At 38.3% G+C, this 17,886-nt stretch overlaps 1 protein-coding gene across 1 annotated transcript in view; it reads left to right on the top strand.

Moving 5' to 3' along the window:
• The window catches only part of FBN2 (fibrillin 2), a 231,632-nt gene that overhangs the window by 4,179 nt on the left and 209,567 nt on the right, over positions 1-17,886 (top strand). Inside the window, exons 3-5 of the mRNA XM_022588708.3 lie at positions 2,457-2,555; positions 5,479-5,574; positions 13,735-13,830. Of these exons, the coding sequence (XP_022444416.1) occupies positions 2,457-2,555; positions 5,479-5,574; positions 13,735-13,830 (291 nt within the window). The remainder of the gene's footprint in view (positions 1-2,456; positions 2,556-5,478; positions 5,575-13,734; positions 13,831-17,886) is intronic.

The raw sequence follows: 17,886 nt of genomic DNA, 5'->3' as shown, positions 1-17,886 counted from the left end.
CTTGTTAGAACATGAAGCAATGGAAAAGTTTGCTTATTAATTTTTTTGTTGTGAAATTATACTATGAAGAGCATTTTGATCAGTGAATAACAGTGGGAAGGGGTTGGCCCAGAATCATAGCATTTGAGACCCGAAGAGACATCAGAACATTCCAGTATAATCCTTTTGTTTTATTTTACCAATGAGAAAACTAAACCCAGAGAAGCTGTGGGTTTTTTTCCGAGCTTGCAGTGGGTCAATGGCAGAGCGGGAACTCAACCTCAGACCTCTTGCATACCGTTCACTTACTCTCCACTGTGCCATGCATCTTCTCCCAGCATCACTGAAATCCCAACACCCAGGTCCTCTCTCCTTTCCCCTCTGGTATTTCTGGGCCTCATCGTTTTTGTAATTGTGGGAGGGACAGGTATTTAGATGAGATGTACTATAGTTTGAGATGAGTGTGAAGAGAAAGAGCCTAAGCATTCTTGCTTCTCATGGGTTCACGGATATACAGGGTACACCTGTGGCCATGACAGGGCTCTGTCTGAGGATGAGTAGTCTCCAGCCCATCAGACCTTCTTTGGGTTTAGGACCTGGGAAGGGGCCTAAATGTCTACTTACTGAGGGTAAGGGGGCTTTGAGATAAAACAATGTTTTAGTAAACATTTTTCATTGGAAAGTTATTGGTGATCAGAAAATCTAGCACATTTTAAGAATTAATAGTCAACTCCATGGCAGAAGCCATGTTCTTGCCTAAAATTGTTTTTTATCTTCACACTATAATTTATGACATTTTCGTTTATAGGGAGTGGTAATAGAGATGCTGGCCATATTATGTGGGTGTCAAAAGGCAATCCGGAGAAGAAAAACATTTATTGAGTTAGTTCATTTCTATAGAACACACCCTTTACATTACGTATTGAGGGGCTCAGATCTCTTTGAAAGTTGTGAGACCCCCTCCCTAGTGAAAGATACATACACACATTTACATACATATTTACAGCTAGTTTCAGGGCGTTCCCAGACTCTCCTCTTCCTGTCTTCATGCATCCACTCATGGAGCATTAAAGCACTTGCCTGTGTGCACAGAGAGAATTCACTTGTGGGTATAGAGATAAATCTCTCCGCTCCTAAATGAACTGACTCTAAATATGGGAGAGACTTCCCATTTGAAGGCACTGGACTACCGATTTTGAGGATCTGTGGTATGTGCTGTGTCAGTGAGCCTAACATTCTTTGCTCTGATGACCCTCATACCTTGGAGTTCATAGCTGCAGGAGGCTTTGACTTTCCCTCCATCAAAATGTCGCAGCAGCTTTTCTGAGCAGCGGGAATAGGTTAGATTGTGGAGGTAAAATGGGAGAAGAAAGGCTGGAGGAAGGAGAGAGAGAATTATTAAGGGGAACAAAGATTGATGATGGGGCAGGTCAGATACCAGCCGGGAAGGAATGTGCATGGAACCCCTGGGGCTTGGCCAAGTCGTTAGAGCGTGGAGCCTCCAGCTCAGCCAATTTCACATTCTCTGTCTCCTGTGAAGGTCCTTTACAGAGTTGGCTGTGCTTTCTGAAGGTATGCAGGACCTCTAGGTTTCCTCCACCCTCTCAGCTTCCTAGGACCAAGACTGTCTTCTCACGGTGAATTCTGATTATAAACTCTTTCCCTTGAATGAAAAGATGACCTGTGTTGATAAGAGCTGAATGATTAGGATTATGGAACTTGAAGTAGCTTCATTTGTGTGAACATTATCATAAGGATACTTAAGAGACTTATTCACTTGTCTACAATGGGTAATTTTGTTGTATATCTGAAATTAGGCATTGTATATCACATATTTAAAAACATTTTTTAACATCTTTATTAGAGTATCATAGCTTTACAATGTTGTGTTAGTTTCTGCTGTATAACAAAGTGAATCAGCTATACGTATACATATATCCCCATATCCCCTCCCTCTTGCATCTCCGTCCCACCCTCCCTATCCCACCTCTCTAGGTGGTCACAGAGCACCGAGCTGATCTCCCTGTGCTATGTGGCTGCTTCCCACTAGCTATCTATTTTACATTTGGTAGCGTATATATGTCCATGCCACTCTCTCACTTCGTCCCAGCTTACCCTTCCCCCTCCTCGTGTCCTCAAGTTCATTCTCTATGTCTGCATCTTTATTCCTGTCCTGCCTCTAGGTTCGTTAGAACATTTTTTTTTTTAGATTCCATATGTATATATGTTAGCATATGGTATTTGTTTGTCTCTTTCTGACTACCTCATTCTGTATGACAGACTCTAGGTCCATCCACCTCATTACAAATAACTCAATTTCGTTTCTTTTTATGGCTGAGTAATATTCCATTGTATATAATATATCACATATTTTATATCTTAGTTTTTCAGGTTTATTGTTTTTAACTGTAGTTTTCTTATTTTGTAAACTATGGTTTATTACCTAATCGTTCGTTTCCCTGTTGTGCTTTCTACAGCAATTTGTAGAAATAGTTGTGGAGATGGATTTTGTTCCCGTCCTAACATGTGTACTTGTTCCAGTGGCCAAATATCACCAACCTGTGGATCAAAATCAAGTATGTTTTTAATATGTGACCTTATTTACTGCATTATCTGTAAGCTTTTGAGTAAATACTAAATGTCTTTTTCAATGAGGATATAGACCCATGATAATTTTCCTAACTGGGTCAGTACTAATCTTTGGAGTAAAAATCTTTGGTGGCTTAGTTGTTGCCACCAACAACTAAGGGGTAATGAGGGAGTGATTTTCATTAAGAAAAATGATTTCATACTGGTCCAGATGCTATGTGTCTATTCAGTAAAAGAGCCTGGATTTAGTGGAGAAGTAATTCTTTGCGAGTAATAGCTATAACTTAACTGGGTTTTTTACCATGTTGCAGGTACTGTTTTAAGTGTTTAACTATATCATTTTATTTAATTCTCACATGAATATTATGGGATACTATTATTACCCCATTGACAGAGAAGGAGGATGAGGCACATAAGTTTAATTCGCCCAAAGTAATATGGATTTGAAGCCGGGGATTCTGATGCCCAAGCCTGTAGTCTCAAACCCTCAGCTCTGTTTATTGCCTTTGCCTAACTCCTGTGGCTCATATCCTGTTTTGTGGGTTAACTAAAGGGGAAGGATAAGAGGATTGAGATGACAACAACTATTTATTGTGTACTGACCAGATGTTTTACATATATTAGCTATTTTGCTGTACACATACTGACTCCCAACAGCTCTGTAAGATCACAATGACAGTGGGCTAAGATTGTGTTTTTCATGACCTAAGTAGAAATTGATGGGTCTTTAGGTCCAAGACTAATCTTTTAGGCCAGTGTTTAAGGTGATATTTTATAGCAAGATGGAAGCAGATATTATTTATTTAATTGCTCAATAATTAAATAAATCTTTGTCTGCCTCAAACTAGTGTGAAGTTGTTATATTTTTAACACTTCTCTCTACAAATTTTCCCTGAGAAAAGGTAATAGATAATTTATCTGACTGAGGAATATAAGATTCAAGATTCATATAACAAATGTCATTATCTGATGATGAAACTTCTGATTAATGCTCTGGTTTCGTTTTCTGTGAAAATAATCTGTCATTTTCCCGACCTTTGAAAACCTGTTATTTAGAATTCATCGAGACTTTCTTGACCACCCTGATTAGCAAACTTCTTCCACTACTTTCCTGAACCTCCCTTGTCTGACTGCCTGGACGATACCATTCCCCATATCTTCATTATCCTGTTCTCTTAGTTTTCTCAACTACACCCTCAGCAAAAAACCCAAACCTGGAGAAATTTTTTACAGTTCAGTTTCTTAATTCCTCTACCCGGGCAGCTGAACAATCACTGGCTGACCCTCAGTTTATGGTATGTAATTTAATAGGGGATCCCTGAATTCATTTGGCCTTGAGTAATACTGGCTGCCTTTCCATCAGGAAATGTTCTCTCCTTTCCAGTCCTCAAGATGCTCCAGCTCCACAAAGCATTTAGCACCATTAATCAGTATCTTCTTGAAATGCTCTCTTTTCCCTTCACTTGTAAAATATTAATGGCTCACAATACTCCTTTTCTTGATTATTATTTCTTAGTCTCCTTTCTGTATCTTCTTTATTAGCCTTACAGTCACAGCTAGGTATTCCCAAGAGTTCTGTCCTCCCTGGGTGAACTTGTTTACATATATGTCTTCAGTTACTACCAATGTGTTGCTAACTCATAATGATTATCTCTAGGGTAGATCCCTCCACTGAGCTTCATATTCACATGTTCCATTTCCTATTGGACATCTCCACTTGAATGGATAGTAGGCATCTGAAACTGTGGCATGAAACTCTCGATTCATTGTTGACCACAGTCTACTTCTTCCACAGTTTCCTTGGCCCCAGCAAATGGCAATGAGCTCAGTGCCCTGATGTCATAATGGACTTGGCATCCACTGTCACGGAGCTTACATCCCTGTAGGGAGACAGACAAAACACAAGTAAACAAACACCACAGAGTCATTATAGATAGTGGTAAGTTCTCGGAAGGAAACTTTGCTGTGAAGGAGAACAGCCTGGAGCCAAGGGGGAACCTAGTTACAGGAGCCAGACAAGACCACTCTGATGAGATGTGATATTGGAGCTGAGTTCTGAAGGACGAGAATGAGCCAGGCATGAGAAGAGCCAGGGAGGGACCCTCACAGGGAGAGGAAGTAGCAAATCAAAAGACCTTTCCTCCACTTGAGAAACTGTGAAAGGTTCATGTGATTACAAAGAGGAAGATTGGGAAGAGAAGGTCTTAGAGAAGCAGGCACATCCAGGGAGATAATACACGGCCTCCTTGGTCATGGAAGGGTTGCATTATATCCCAAATGCAACAGGGAATCATTGAAAGGGTTTCAATAAGAAAATGAAGCAATGCCATTTATATTATTAAAAAATTACTGTAGCTGCTCTGCAGAGAAAGAATTTGAAGAGGGTAAGAGTAGAAGCTAGGGAACCTATCAGAAGGTTACTGCAACAGTCCAGGTGAGAGATGAGGGTAGCTGAACCACACAGTATCAATGGCGACAGAAAGGAGAAGATGGATTTGAGATGTATTTTCCAGTGGAACCTGCAGACCTTGTTAAAACACTTGATGTGAGAGAAAGAGAAGCAGTTGCTTAAGCACTGGGTGATGGCAGTGCCAGGCCTCAGCCCCCGCTTTCTGAATGGATACATGAGTGCTTCCTGCATCCTAGAACTTACTCTTCTAGTCACCTTATATTTCCTTCTTTTAACATTGAAAGTTAATAGATTTTAAATATATACTAAGTAACATATGTTGTAACAGATATGCTCGTGTGCATACTTACTACAAATAAATAAAGGTATTCTTGGGTCATAACATTTACTTCCATAGAATACATTTGTCATTAATTGGGTATTTAGTATAGTTTTATAACTCTCACAGATACTATAATTCTGGTGATTGATAATTTTATGTTTTTTGTTGTTCTTTGCAGTTCAGCAGTGCAGTGTTAGGTGCATGAATGGTGGGACCTGTGCAGATGACCATTGCCAGTGCCAGAAAGGATATATTGGAACTTATTGTGGACAACGTAAGCAACATTGGGATAGACTCGATTTATTAGAAATAATTTGATTGAGTGGGCGTTTGATACTGAGTCGTAACTTAAGGTCTTGTAAAGGATCTTAAAATCCTTTAAAAATATTTTGATGTAGAAAAGACATACCTTATAGCTGAATACCTAATGTTTTCCAGTTCTTTAAAAATTTTTGTTTTAGAGTATTGATGTTGTTGAATATTACTAGTGCTTTATCAAATTTGACATATATCACAGGTAAATATTTACTTGATTTTCTTTTATCTAGTTCCATAAAGCATGGATACCTGTCTGAAAAAAATGGTAACGTTCGCTGTGATCTCTCTCTGTTTTTAGGATATCCCAAATTTAACCCTAGCAGAGCCAATCTTATAAATTGTCCTTTGCTCAAATATATTTTATTATTTAATACCACAGTACAGGGCTGTGAGGTGATTTTTTAAAAATCATGTCATTGTGAAAGAGGGAGCTTTAATCCAGCAAAGCTCTTCACTCACTGGAGAATATCCTATTATAATCAAAAACAACCTTTTAGCAAGAATGTAAGGATGATAGCTCTTGTATTTTGACTTATCACTGGGCAATACTTTAGGTTAGGGCTTCCCAAATTGTGGGACTCTTACAGGAATCCCCATATTTTTAAGTATGGATGAGTAGAAGGACATGATATTAACGAAAGTTCAATCATAAATAGTAAGAAAGTCCCTTTTCACTCCGTTTGCATTTCATCAGGTGCAGCGTCTAGGTTTGCTGCTAATCATCATGGCCTCCCTAAGAATTGTTCATTAACCATTTTAACATAGCAAGACCACGTCTTAGATGTGCAAGAATATCTAGCTTGTTTTAAACTAACCTTATTCTGGTTTTGTTGCAGTTTAAAAAACTTCTGAAATTATTGTAAAATATATATAATATAAAATTTACCATTTTAACTACTAAGTGTATATTCAGTGGCATTAAGTACATTCACATTGTCGTGCAACTGTTGCCAGCATCCATCCACAGAACATTTTTTGTGTTGCAAGACTGAAACTCTGTACCCATTAAATGCTATCTCCCCATTTCCCCTCACCCCACCTCCTGGCAAGCACCATTCTACTTTCTGTCTCCGTGAATTTGACAGCTCTAGGTACCACATATAAGTGGAATCATATAGTATTTGTCCTTTTGTGGCTGGCTTCTTTCACTTAGCATAATGTGTTCGTGGTCCATTTATGTTGTAGCTTGTGTCAGAATTTTCTTCCTTTTTAAGGCTGAATAATATTCCATTTTGTGTATATGTCATATTTTGCTTTTATCTATTTGTCCATTGATGGACACTTGAGATACTTCCACCTTTGGTTACAAATAACACTGTGGTGAACCTGAGTGGATAAACATCCATTCAAGTCCCTGCTTCAGGTCTTTTGGATATATACCCACAACTGGAATCCAGGGATCATATGGTAATTCCGTTTTACATTTTTTGAAGACCTGCCCTTCATACTGTTTTCAATAGTGGCTACACCATTTTATATTTTACTACAGGTCGGAACCAGCAGTGCACAAGGGTTCCAATTTCTCCACATCCTCACTAACAATTGTTATTTCTGTTTTCTTGATGGTAGCAATCTTAATGGATACAAAGTATCTCCTTGTGGCTGTTGATGTTATTTTTGAGGTTGCCTTCAGGTTTGGGTAATTTTAGCTTTCTGTTTATAAGTGCTATAAAGTTTTCTTTTAAAATAAATTAAAATAAACAGGTGAATTGATTTAAAGACAAATATTCTCTTAAGGTCAGGAGTCGACAAACATTTTCTGTAAAGGCCAGATAGTAAATATTTTACACTTTTTGATCCGTGTCACTATTCAACTCTGCCATTGTAGTGCAAAAGCAACCATATGCAAATAAAAAAGCTTGGCCGTGTTTCAGCAAAACTTTCTGGACACTGAAATTTGAATTTCATATAATTTCCACGTGTCACAAAAATATTATTCTTCTTTTGATTTTTCAACCACATAAAATTGTAAAAACCCTTCTTAACTCATGGACAGCACAAAAACTGGCAGTGAGCCAGATCTGTCCTGTGGCTCATAGTTTGCAGACCCCTTGTGTAGGTGGTTCTCAGGTATGGAAAAAGCTGTTAAGCTAGCCTGAGATTGAGCCTGGGAAATGGAATCTTAAGGAATTTGAGAGAACACCGTGCACTGAGGCCAGTTTTTTGTAAGAATAGAAGATGCCAATGTAATAACTTTTTTTAGGCTAGGGTTGACCAGGTGAGAGCAGGAAACAGCTGGACAACAGTGGATCAGAGATTGTAACAAAATTTCTTTTTTCATAAATGATTTTTTTCTGTATTTTTTCATACATTCAAGCATTTTCCAAATTTTATACAATGGACTCCAGATTATAACTATTTTTAAAAGTCTATTATGAACACCATATTTATTTATTTATTTATTTTTATTGGAGTACAGTTGCTTTATAATGTTGTGTTAGCCTCCACCGCACACCAAAATGAATCAGCCATACACAGACAGATATCCCCTCCCTTTTGGACTTCCCTCCCATTTAGGTTACCACAGTGCATTAGGTAGAGTTCCCTGTGCTATACAGCATGTTCCCATAATTTGTCTATTTTATTTATAACAAAGCAGATTTATACCTTTTTTTACACCTACAAAAACATTAGGAGATCAGATTGTATCCCTATTTTATAGAATTCAATAGCCAGAGAAGAGACACTGTTATGCTTCTTGAAACTCAACCTTTTACTCCTCAGGGAGAAAAATCGTAATCCCTTTAGAATTGCAGGGGAAGAGCCTTGCCTCTACTGGTCTTTCAGAGTATTTCGTCAAACCTATCCTAAAACTAGCCATTTTTGCCTGAATTCAGCTGCTGTACCTGTCTGGGGTATGTGTGTTTATGTATGTATTTTCCTGAAAGTTCTACAGAAAGAGCTGTTGTAGGTATGTCTCGTCCCTGCTCTTCACACAGAAATGGGAAATGAGGTGACGGAAAGTAGTTTCCCATCCTGTAGGAGGTGCTTTTATGTTCTTCTGCCCCTGCGGCAAGCCATATTGATGTCACCAACTTTTCAGTCAGGGGAAAGCGAAAAAGCACTGGGCCAGAAGCCCATCATACATCTGAAAATTTGTCCTCTAGATATCTCATGGGACAGAACTATCCTTGCCTAGCATTTACTCACGGGTAATAGAACATTTGGTTCAAGAAAGTTATATAACTTAAAAAATTCATTAGTCCCAGCACATAAGGTGATGGTATGATAACTAGTACATGTCAGCTCAAGAAATGGTTTAAGGAAGATGCTTTCTAAGTTGTCTTATATAGAGAGAGTATTACTGGGAGTAAAGAGGCGGGTGTAACAGTATCAACTTGTAAACCCAGAAAAATCCTGGAAATGTTTTTTAAAATGAGGATTATAAAAACATTAAAATTGCTTAGCTGCTTTCCCAGAAATGTAGAAAATGTTCTTTAGAAAGCACTCTTTCATTTCCTTCAGCAATGTTTATTGAATAACTACTGCCCCACATTGTGCAAGGTGCTGGGAGTACATCAGTGACCAGCAAGATGATGCCCAACTTCTTAGAGCTTATCTTGTGGTAGGGAAGACAGGTAACAAGTAGGTGAAAAGTGAAATGCCTAATACAAATTTAGGGAATGAGAAGTTCTAGAACAATAAATGAGAGTAAGGGGGAGAGAGTCTGGGTCAGAATAAACAGTTCTCTGCTATTTTTTAACTGGGGAATCTCTGAGAAGGTGACTTTGAACACAGACCTGAGTCTGTGCTTTTAAGTCTATGGGAAAAGTGTTCTAGACAGTGGGAAAAGCAAATACAAAGGACCTGTGGTGGGAACAGATTACATACATTTTGGAAACAAGAGGAAGACTTATGTGGCTGAAGTGAGGGAAAGAAATAATGGCAGGGGATGAGTTCAGAGACAAAGGTGTAGGGCCTCATAAACCAAGGAAAGAAATTTGGACTATCCCCTAAATATTATGGGAACCCATTGGTGCAGTTTGAGCAGTGGAGTGATACAATCCGATTAACATTAAAAAAAAAATCACTCTGGCTGCTGTGTTGAAACTGGATTGTAGAAATGGCAAGAGAGAAAATGAAAGGGCCAGTTAGGGGGCTAGTGCAGTGGTGCTGGTAAATGATGCTCTAGTAACTGAGGATGTGATAAGTGTTTGGATTAAGCTTGCATTGGAGGTAGAATCTATGGAAGGAAGTGTGTACTGATGGAATGGGTGTGGTGAATGAGACTAAAAGAAAAAGCAAAGATCCATAATGACAGCTAGAAGGTTTGGGTTGAGCTCTGGGCTGAATGGTGATGCCATTTCCTGATATTCCAAAGACTGAGTAGGGAGTGGGTTGGACTGGGGTCAGGTGGGGCTAAGAGCATGGGATATCAAGAGTTCTTTTTTGGATTTAATAGTTAAAGAAGTTTGTTAGACTTCCAAGTGAAAAAATCTATGAACTCAGCTCTTAGGAGAGAGGTCAGAGATAGAGATATGACTTCGGGAGCATATAGACTGAATTTTTATATGGTTAATCTTTTAATTGTAGGCCTAGACAAAGATCACTAGGAAGTTGGTGCAGGTAGAGAAGAGAAGAGGGCTGAAGCCAGAGCCTTGATTGCTGCCCAGCATTTTGAGGTGGAGAAGAGAAAGGAGAAGCGAGCAAAGAGTGAGGAAGAGTAGACAGTGAGACAGGAGGAAAACTGGGAGAGCATGGTAACCTGGAAGACAAAGGAAAAAGGTGGCGCCTGTAGTAGAGAGTTATATTATCTCATGTAGAAAAATCGGCTTTTGTTTCTTTCCTCTTTGTAACATTTTAACCTGGTTTAGCATCTGTTTTTATCCCATACGTTTGTGTAGAAGTAACTACCATAATTTCAGATTTGACTTATGTCCAAGTGTTTGTGCCTATACTGAGTGGTACAGGAGTCTGTCTGGTAATAACAGACACTTGTCATATTACCTAGCACAGAGTAGGTGCTCAGTAAATATTTACTGAATAAAAATATTCAGGCTTTGGCAGTCATGATCAGGGTTCTATATCACAGGCTGACCAGCTTGAAACAGGCTTTGCTTCTCCCTTCTCCCCAGATCATGGCAGGCAGTTAAGAAACCAGCTCATATTTCTTTCCATAGTCATCTTCTTCCTTGCCTTTTGCTTTGTCCCACACTAGGTGTAAGCAATTTTTTTTTTCTTCCTGAGTGGTCAGCATTCTTTCCATGGTGGAAATTTAGGCTTATACAAGTTTCTTTCCAACTGCAGTTGAAAGGTAAATTTGTTGCCATTATGTCTTGTTACTTTATAAAATAACTTTTATCCTAATTTATTCAAAAGAAGGAAATTACCTCTTTTTTTTCCTTTTGGTCCACTTTTATATCTGCATTGCCTCCTTCTCTTCTTTGGCTATTGCTCTTCAGGGTAAACTTTGGTTGCTGTAGAACAAGTCTTGTTTTTCATACAGATCCTTTGCAGTACAAAAAAGATGGGGACTTAAGATTGTACAACACTTTAATGTGTAGCCACTGTGAACTTTGCTTTTTACACCATTTTATTTAATCCTCAAACTCCTCTGGGGTAGGGACTATTAACTCTACTTTATAGGCTGGGAAGCTGAGAATCGGAAGGATGACGTGATTGGGATGTGCTGAGCACACCAGAACTCCTCATCTGTTCCCTGCGTTGTACCGCCTCCCAAAAAGGTGGGAAGAATCCTGCGAGATTTTGACATATTTTGGGAGCTTTTGAGAATCTGCAGTACATCAAATACTACAGTAAATGAGGGGGATACAAAGGCAAACTCCCTACGGTCCCTCTCCTGGAAGAGCTCTCTCTCAGGTGAGAGTAGGAGTAGAAGCAAATGGCTGTATTGGCCAGTCTCATCCTTCTTGTTCAGAGGAACCCTTGGTACTTCCTTAAATTATTGAAGTCACCGAAGATCTTTTGTTTAAATGGGTTATACCTGCTGATATTTACTGTATTAAAAATTAAAATTGAGAAATTTAAAAAATTATTTCATTTGAAGTAACAAGAAGCCATGTTGCACGTTAACATAATTTTTTATGAATAATAACTACGTTTTCCACACCAAAAAAAAATTTAGTGAGAAGAGAGGCATTGTTAGTCTAACCTGTGTAGGTTAGCCTGGATTTCATGTGTACTGGGTGAGCTCTCTCCAGGAGGTGCTCCAGGCTTATCCAGCCCTCTTCTCACTGGCATTTGGAAGCTCTGTCTTGGAAAACCCTGAGAGAAGCCCTCCCTCTGCCTCTCCAGGGATAGATCCTGAGTGTCAGTCATGGATGCGTTTTCCCGTTCACATCATAAGGGTTAGCATATGCATAATGAGAGAACATGTCTGGGACAGTGACTTTCATTTACATTTCTTACACCTTGATAATATTTAAAGAAAATTTCTTTCATATTAATTAATTACTTTAGGTGAGTGTTACCCATTTGCAGTATACCTTTAGCAATCAAAATACTCAAATCCTTACGGTTGTTTCTGTGAAATTATACCCTACCGAGAGTTCTCTTGACAGATTTTTGTTCCTTCCACATTCCTGTCCACCTCCATCTTTCTCATGCTTCTCACGACCTTTATTTCGCGTCTTTTATCCTGTGTATTTATCGATCTAATTTACTGCCCAACTGTTTTTCCAAGGCAGTGATGAATTGGACTTTCTAGTAAAACTCAGCTTGGGACAAGTGAAGAAGTGGAAAGGTGTGGTTCTTAGGGGGACGTTCCTGTGTAGACATACAAAGAATTCTGCTTTGGAGCGAAGCCTGATGCAGACAAAGAATTTTAAGACCATTGGCACACTGATGCTTTAAGATGAAGGTGTCTTGTTTCAAAGTTTGCTTTGGTATTGCTACTATGAGCAGAAGAGAAACCATTCTGTGTGCTCTGGATGATGGTAGGTAATTCAGCTGCATGTTCCTGGTAAGGAAATAGCAACCCTCTTGCATCTTTAGATATTGCTTTATTTATTGAGCTTCCCATTCCCGATATGGCCGTCACTTGAAGCGCACGTAAATGTGCTCTGCCTCGTCACTGCCCTTTCGTGTCTTAAGTCCTGTTTTGGAGGCACAGGTCATAGAATGTAATCCTCTTCTACTTCTGTGAGGACAGAGTGTTAATCTGTTCAACAGGTGGGTAGGTTATGACACAGCTTGTAGTATTGGTATTTTCTCTTGCAGGAGATGAGATTCTTGAATTCAGCTGTCCTCATTATGTTTCACAGGAATACTTATTTTTCAAGTAATCTGAAGGGTGATTTTTTTAGGACACTTCCTTGTCTTGGGTCCTGGCTGCTGAGTTGCTCCCCTTGGGAGGTGCAGTGGGGAGAGAGGGTGGGAAGAGAGTTCAGATTCCTTTCTGACTCACTGGCTCCCTCTGGGCCACCTGACTTCCGAATTCTGGTCTCCCAGTCGCAAGTCCAGAGTAGGGAAAATGTGTGCTGCAGGTGTTTGTCATCATCACTTACACATTTTGAACTGTGGGTTAATTTCATAAGAAAGAACCTTTTGTGTTGACACAGTGAGGTTTTCTCCTTTCTTTCTTTCTATAAGTTGACACGTTAGTTACTTCTCTTGGTATTTTATTGCTGAATTGATAGTATTTTCCCCCATTTTTCATGTTAGCTTTGCCTTTTACTTATTTATTCTGCCTTCATTTTTGGCTTCCTTTTCTTTGTTTTTTTCTTTTTTATTGCCATATCCTCTTTATTTTTTCATATTGCATTTTCCTCTGCTTCTTTTTCTCCCTCTCTCTGCTCTCTAAAGCCTACAATCCTTTTCCTTCATATTTTAGTCACGTTTTACCTATGAAAATAGATTATAGTGTTAATAGAACTGAAATAGAGGATCAAATCATTATATTCTGACTGTATGGGCATTAGAGCCAGCCAATCCTTGTGATTCTGATTTTAAAAAAACTTTTACCAAATGCTTGCTTAACAACGTGATTTACATGAATTGTGTAGGTTTTGGTCTCAATATACACTGAAATATATTTACTTAAATGCATGATGTGACGTGTTTTAGAGGTAAGATCCATTATTGCTACATTTCTACACTACTACATTGTACTTGGACATTTACTGTACAGTGAGCTTCTTGTTGTGTTTGTGTGCAGCCGTCTGTGAAAATGGATGTCAGAATGGTGGACGTTGTATTGGACCCAACCGCTGTGCTTGTGTTTATGGATTCACTGGTCCACAGTGTGAAAGAGGTAAGAAGAGAAAACAGAACCTCCCTTTGGAGAAGTTTATCTTGTTGTAAATGTGTAATTTTTTATCACCTGATGAAAAAATCTTCTAACGAAATAATATTTTCATTCTTCTTTGATTATGTCTATAACTTGCATGGTCAGATTTTGAGATATAGCTAATAGCAGCTGAAGTGTCTCAGTTTTTTCCACCAGAGTGAACTCAGTTCAGGAGGCCAACTCTGGGACTCCAGCTCTAGAGTAATTCTGAGTGAGTGACTGATGGCAGATCCTAATAATTTGGAGTTAATTCAAATTAGGAGTCACTGTTGGCAGTGCGGCCTCTGTTAAAAAACAATGTAGCATGTTCTTGGCTGCAAAACCAACAAAACTATGAAATAAATTGCCCTAACCAACAAGGAAATATATTACATTGCATACAAAAATTCCAGAGTCACTGGGCTTTAGGTAGGACATGATCAAGGCTTTCATTCTGTTGTTCTACTTCTCTTGGCCTTGCCTTCCTTTGTCAGTTTTGCCCTACCCTCCAGTTCTTTATGGTTGTAAAATGACTGCCAGCAGTAACTAAGGGAACATGCTTTCTTGTTCACATCTAGAGAGAGAAAACCTCTCCTTTAACCATGGGCCAATACTAGCCTTCAGAGATACTCCATACGCTGATTGGATTAAGCTTGAGTTTTTGAACCAGTCCCTGGTAAGAGGAATGGTATTAATATGTTCCATGTAGACTTACCAGGACCTGCCTTTGGAGCAGGAGATGATGAAAGCCTCTCAAAGTCATCTATCTGAAAAGGAGAGTTTGGTATCAACCCAGTAGAAGTTGTGTTGGGCAGGAGGAAGGGGGTAGGGGAATGGGTACTGGGTAGGCATCCAGCATTGTCCACCTTATCCATGTAAATGGTCGGTCAAGCCAATATGAAAACAATTTACCATAATTTAAATAGCAGTTAAATTCGTGACCTGTAGACTACTGAAAATCCCCAGTGTTGATGCAACAAGTGAACTATTAATAATGTTCTGATAGCAAAAGGGCATATCAAAGAAGGTAAATTTTATAAAATGGGATAACTGTTTAGCACTGAACCATAAAAGTAAAATAAGCTTAAACTAAAATCAATATTACATAATCATTCATAATTACATACATACTCAATTGATTTTCCCAGGGCTTTCATAGCATCTAAAGTTGTATAGTGCTTTCTTTGTTGTGAAACTTTGAGTATATGAAGCTATGTCATTGAAATGTTACAGATAAGTAGTGGTGATGGTTTATATATGTATAGAGGCTTTGAATTGCAAAGAAACCTTGTGTTTTTAAAATTATATCCATTACACTGACAAAAACTTAATCCTGGTATTCAGGTTGAAGTTTGAGAAGAAGCTGAGAAATTAGAATTATATGGTGAAGTTTGAAAAGTAAGATGTATGTGGCCTTTTAACATACACTTGTATGTATATGTACATTAAGATATTTACATTATTCCTAAGGTAATAGAGATTTCTTGGGACCGAAGTACATTCCACAAATGACAGAGTTTATAGTTACACTTAGGACAAATTTAAATGTCTTCACCAGATGCTTTTATTTTGGGAAGAAAAATTAATTGTGAAATGTTAGCATAAAATGATAAGTTGTTGAGAATGGAATAAAACAAATTTCCGAGATGATAAGTTTATTTAAACACCATAGAATGGAAAATAGTTAAATTTATAATTTCAAACATAGTTATAATTGGTGGAGATGATGTTCATTTTTCTGGAGATCATGTAAACTTTGTAGCACTTTTATCTTGAGCAGATTTCAAATTCAATTCCTAATTAGCAAAGGAATTGTGTAGTTTCGAGAAAGAGGCTTCCAGGCGTTACATCGTTATTCTGCAAGTTATTCATTCATTCGGTTTGTTAGTCCTTACTAAATTTATGGAAATTCAATAAAGACTTAACATATATTTTACATCTACAGTAGCATGTTTTCAGAAGAATTACAAAATTTATTAGTTAATGCATTGGCCTGAAGGATTTTTTTTTAAAACATGGGTTTGTTTCTTAAAAATCTTTTTAAGTACTAACCTTCAGATGAAAGTTCTAAAACTTTGTTTCTTCCAAAGAAGAAATTAGCAATTTCCACTCTTAGATTGCAACTCTGAACTTTAAAGCTTTTGAAAGATATTTTCAATTGAATTTTTAATGTGTAATAGCTAACCCACTGAAAGTGGAGTTCACAATTTTTCTCAAGAAACATTGTCTGCTTAGCTACAAAAGGAATAATTTATTTATGTTGACATTAGTGAATAGGCCCACGTGCCCAGTTTACATTTACGGTTCATATTGTCTTTTTCAATGATTGAATTTTCAAAATATATGTTCTTTGTTCTCCTAGAAAAAACTCTTTTGTAAAATTAGGGATACTTTTCATTCTTAATGTAGAACACATATAATTTCTGTTTAAGTTGGTCTCTTGGGATCAGTAGTGTGATAAACATGGCAGCTTTTTCTGCTATCTGGGCTTCTGGCAGACTGGTTTCCGGACTGGAGACAGAGACTGAATGGTAACCAATGGCTGGCATGATTGTGGTATTTAACTTGAGTCTTGGTGCTGGGTAAGCTGAGCCTTTTTGGAGTTCTTTCCTCATTCTTGCTGATATGTACAATGACCTTTTATACTTAGCATTGAAAAAAGAGTTCTTGTGGTCCCATGCTGATTGTAAAATGCAGACAGCTTAGCTATGTCCAAGGCACATGACAATATTCATTTTTTTTGCTTCTCTCTCCATAAAGATGACATTTGAAATAAGATAAATATTGCACTTAATATAAACCTGAAAATACATAGACATGCATTCATCATTATATATCAAGACTTGGTGTTTTTTCTCTAACACTTAAAATATACCTTATTATTTATCAGTAGAAACTTGGAGGGGGCAGGCAGGCAAGAAATGAAATTACCTGAGGGATTTCTGGACTAAGTACAGTGATTACTTATTATAAACTCCAGTGTCCTGGAGACTTCCCTGGTGGTCCAGTGGTTAAGAATCCGCTTTCCAATGCAGGGGATGCAGGTTCGATCCCCGGTTCAGGGAACTAAGATCCCACATGCCGCGGAGCAAGTAAGCGCACACGCTCTAGAACCCTCGCACCACAACGAAAGAAACCACGTGTCGCAACTAAGACCCGATGCTGCCAAATAAATAAATAAATATTTTAAAAAACAAAACAAAACATGGCCTGCCCCAGGTCCCTGTTTCAACTTCTATACCTTAAATGGTTGTTGAAATCGTATTTTGTAATGGAATTTTCCTTGATGCTTATATAGAGACCATCTGTTAGAAATATATCCTAGGGCTTCCCTGGTGGCGCAGTGGTTGAGAGTCCGCCTGCCGATGCGGGGGACACAGGTTCGTGCCCCGGTCCAAGAAGTTCCCACATGCCGCGGAGTGGCTAGGCCCGTGAGCCATGGCCACTGAGCCTGTGCGTCCGGAGCCTGTGCTCCGCAGTGGGAAAGGCCACAACAGTGAGAGGCCCACGTACCGCAAAAAAAAAAAAAAAACAAGAAATATATCCTAGACCCTTTTAAATTACGCATAAATTACTACTACAAATTGTTAAACAATTGTTTTTTAACAGTTTGTAGTAGTAAACATGTAAACATGACTTACTTTTAAAAAGTGTGTAAATTTGGTAAAATTTCAAATACCCTTATGCTTAGTGATATTTCCTTTAAAATGTATATCTTTCAGTAAATGGTACCTTAAAAAGGAGGATAGGAAATTTACTTTTTAACCTACTGATGTTTTAAAGAAAAGTTCCTTTTGTTAATCTGAATCTGTCTCAGAAAAAAAAGTGAGATCAAGTTGCAAATGTTAAAGTTTATAAAATCTAAAGCATCACACCTTTATGTGAAATGTAAAATGGATGGATTTCCCTTCAGGATAACTTTCATAAAATCATCCAGTTAACGCATGAACTCAGTGTTGTAACTCAGCTTCTGCTCGAATACTTCCAGTCACAGGGTGTGCGCTAGCTCCCTCCATCGTGAGACGGAATTCCGTTGTCAGA

Source organism: Delphinapterus leucas, chromosome 3 (assembly GCF_059928025.1).
Source record: "Delphinapterus leucas isolate spDelLeu-1000000601 "Yukka" chromosome 3, BTC_Dleu_Yukka2, whole genome shotgun sequence".
Taxonomy (NCBI): Eukaryota; Metazoa; Chordata; class Mammalia; order Artiodactyla; family Monodontidae; genus Delphinapterus; species Delphinapterus leucas.
Note: the sequence above shows the minus strand (reverse complement) of the source record. Positions and strands in the feature narration are given on the sequence as shown.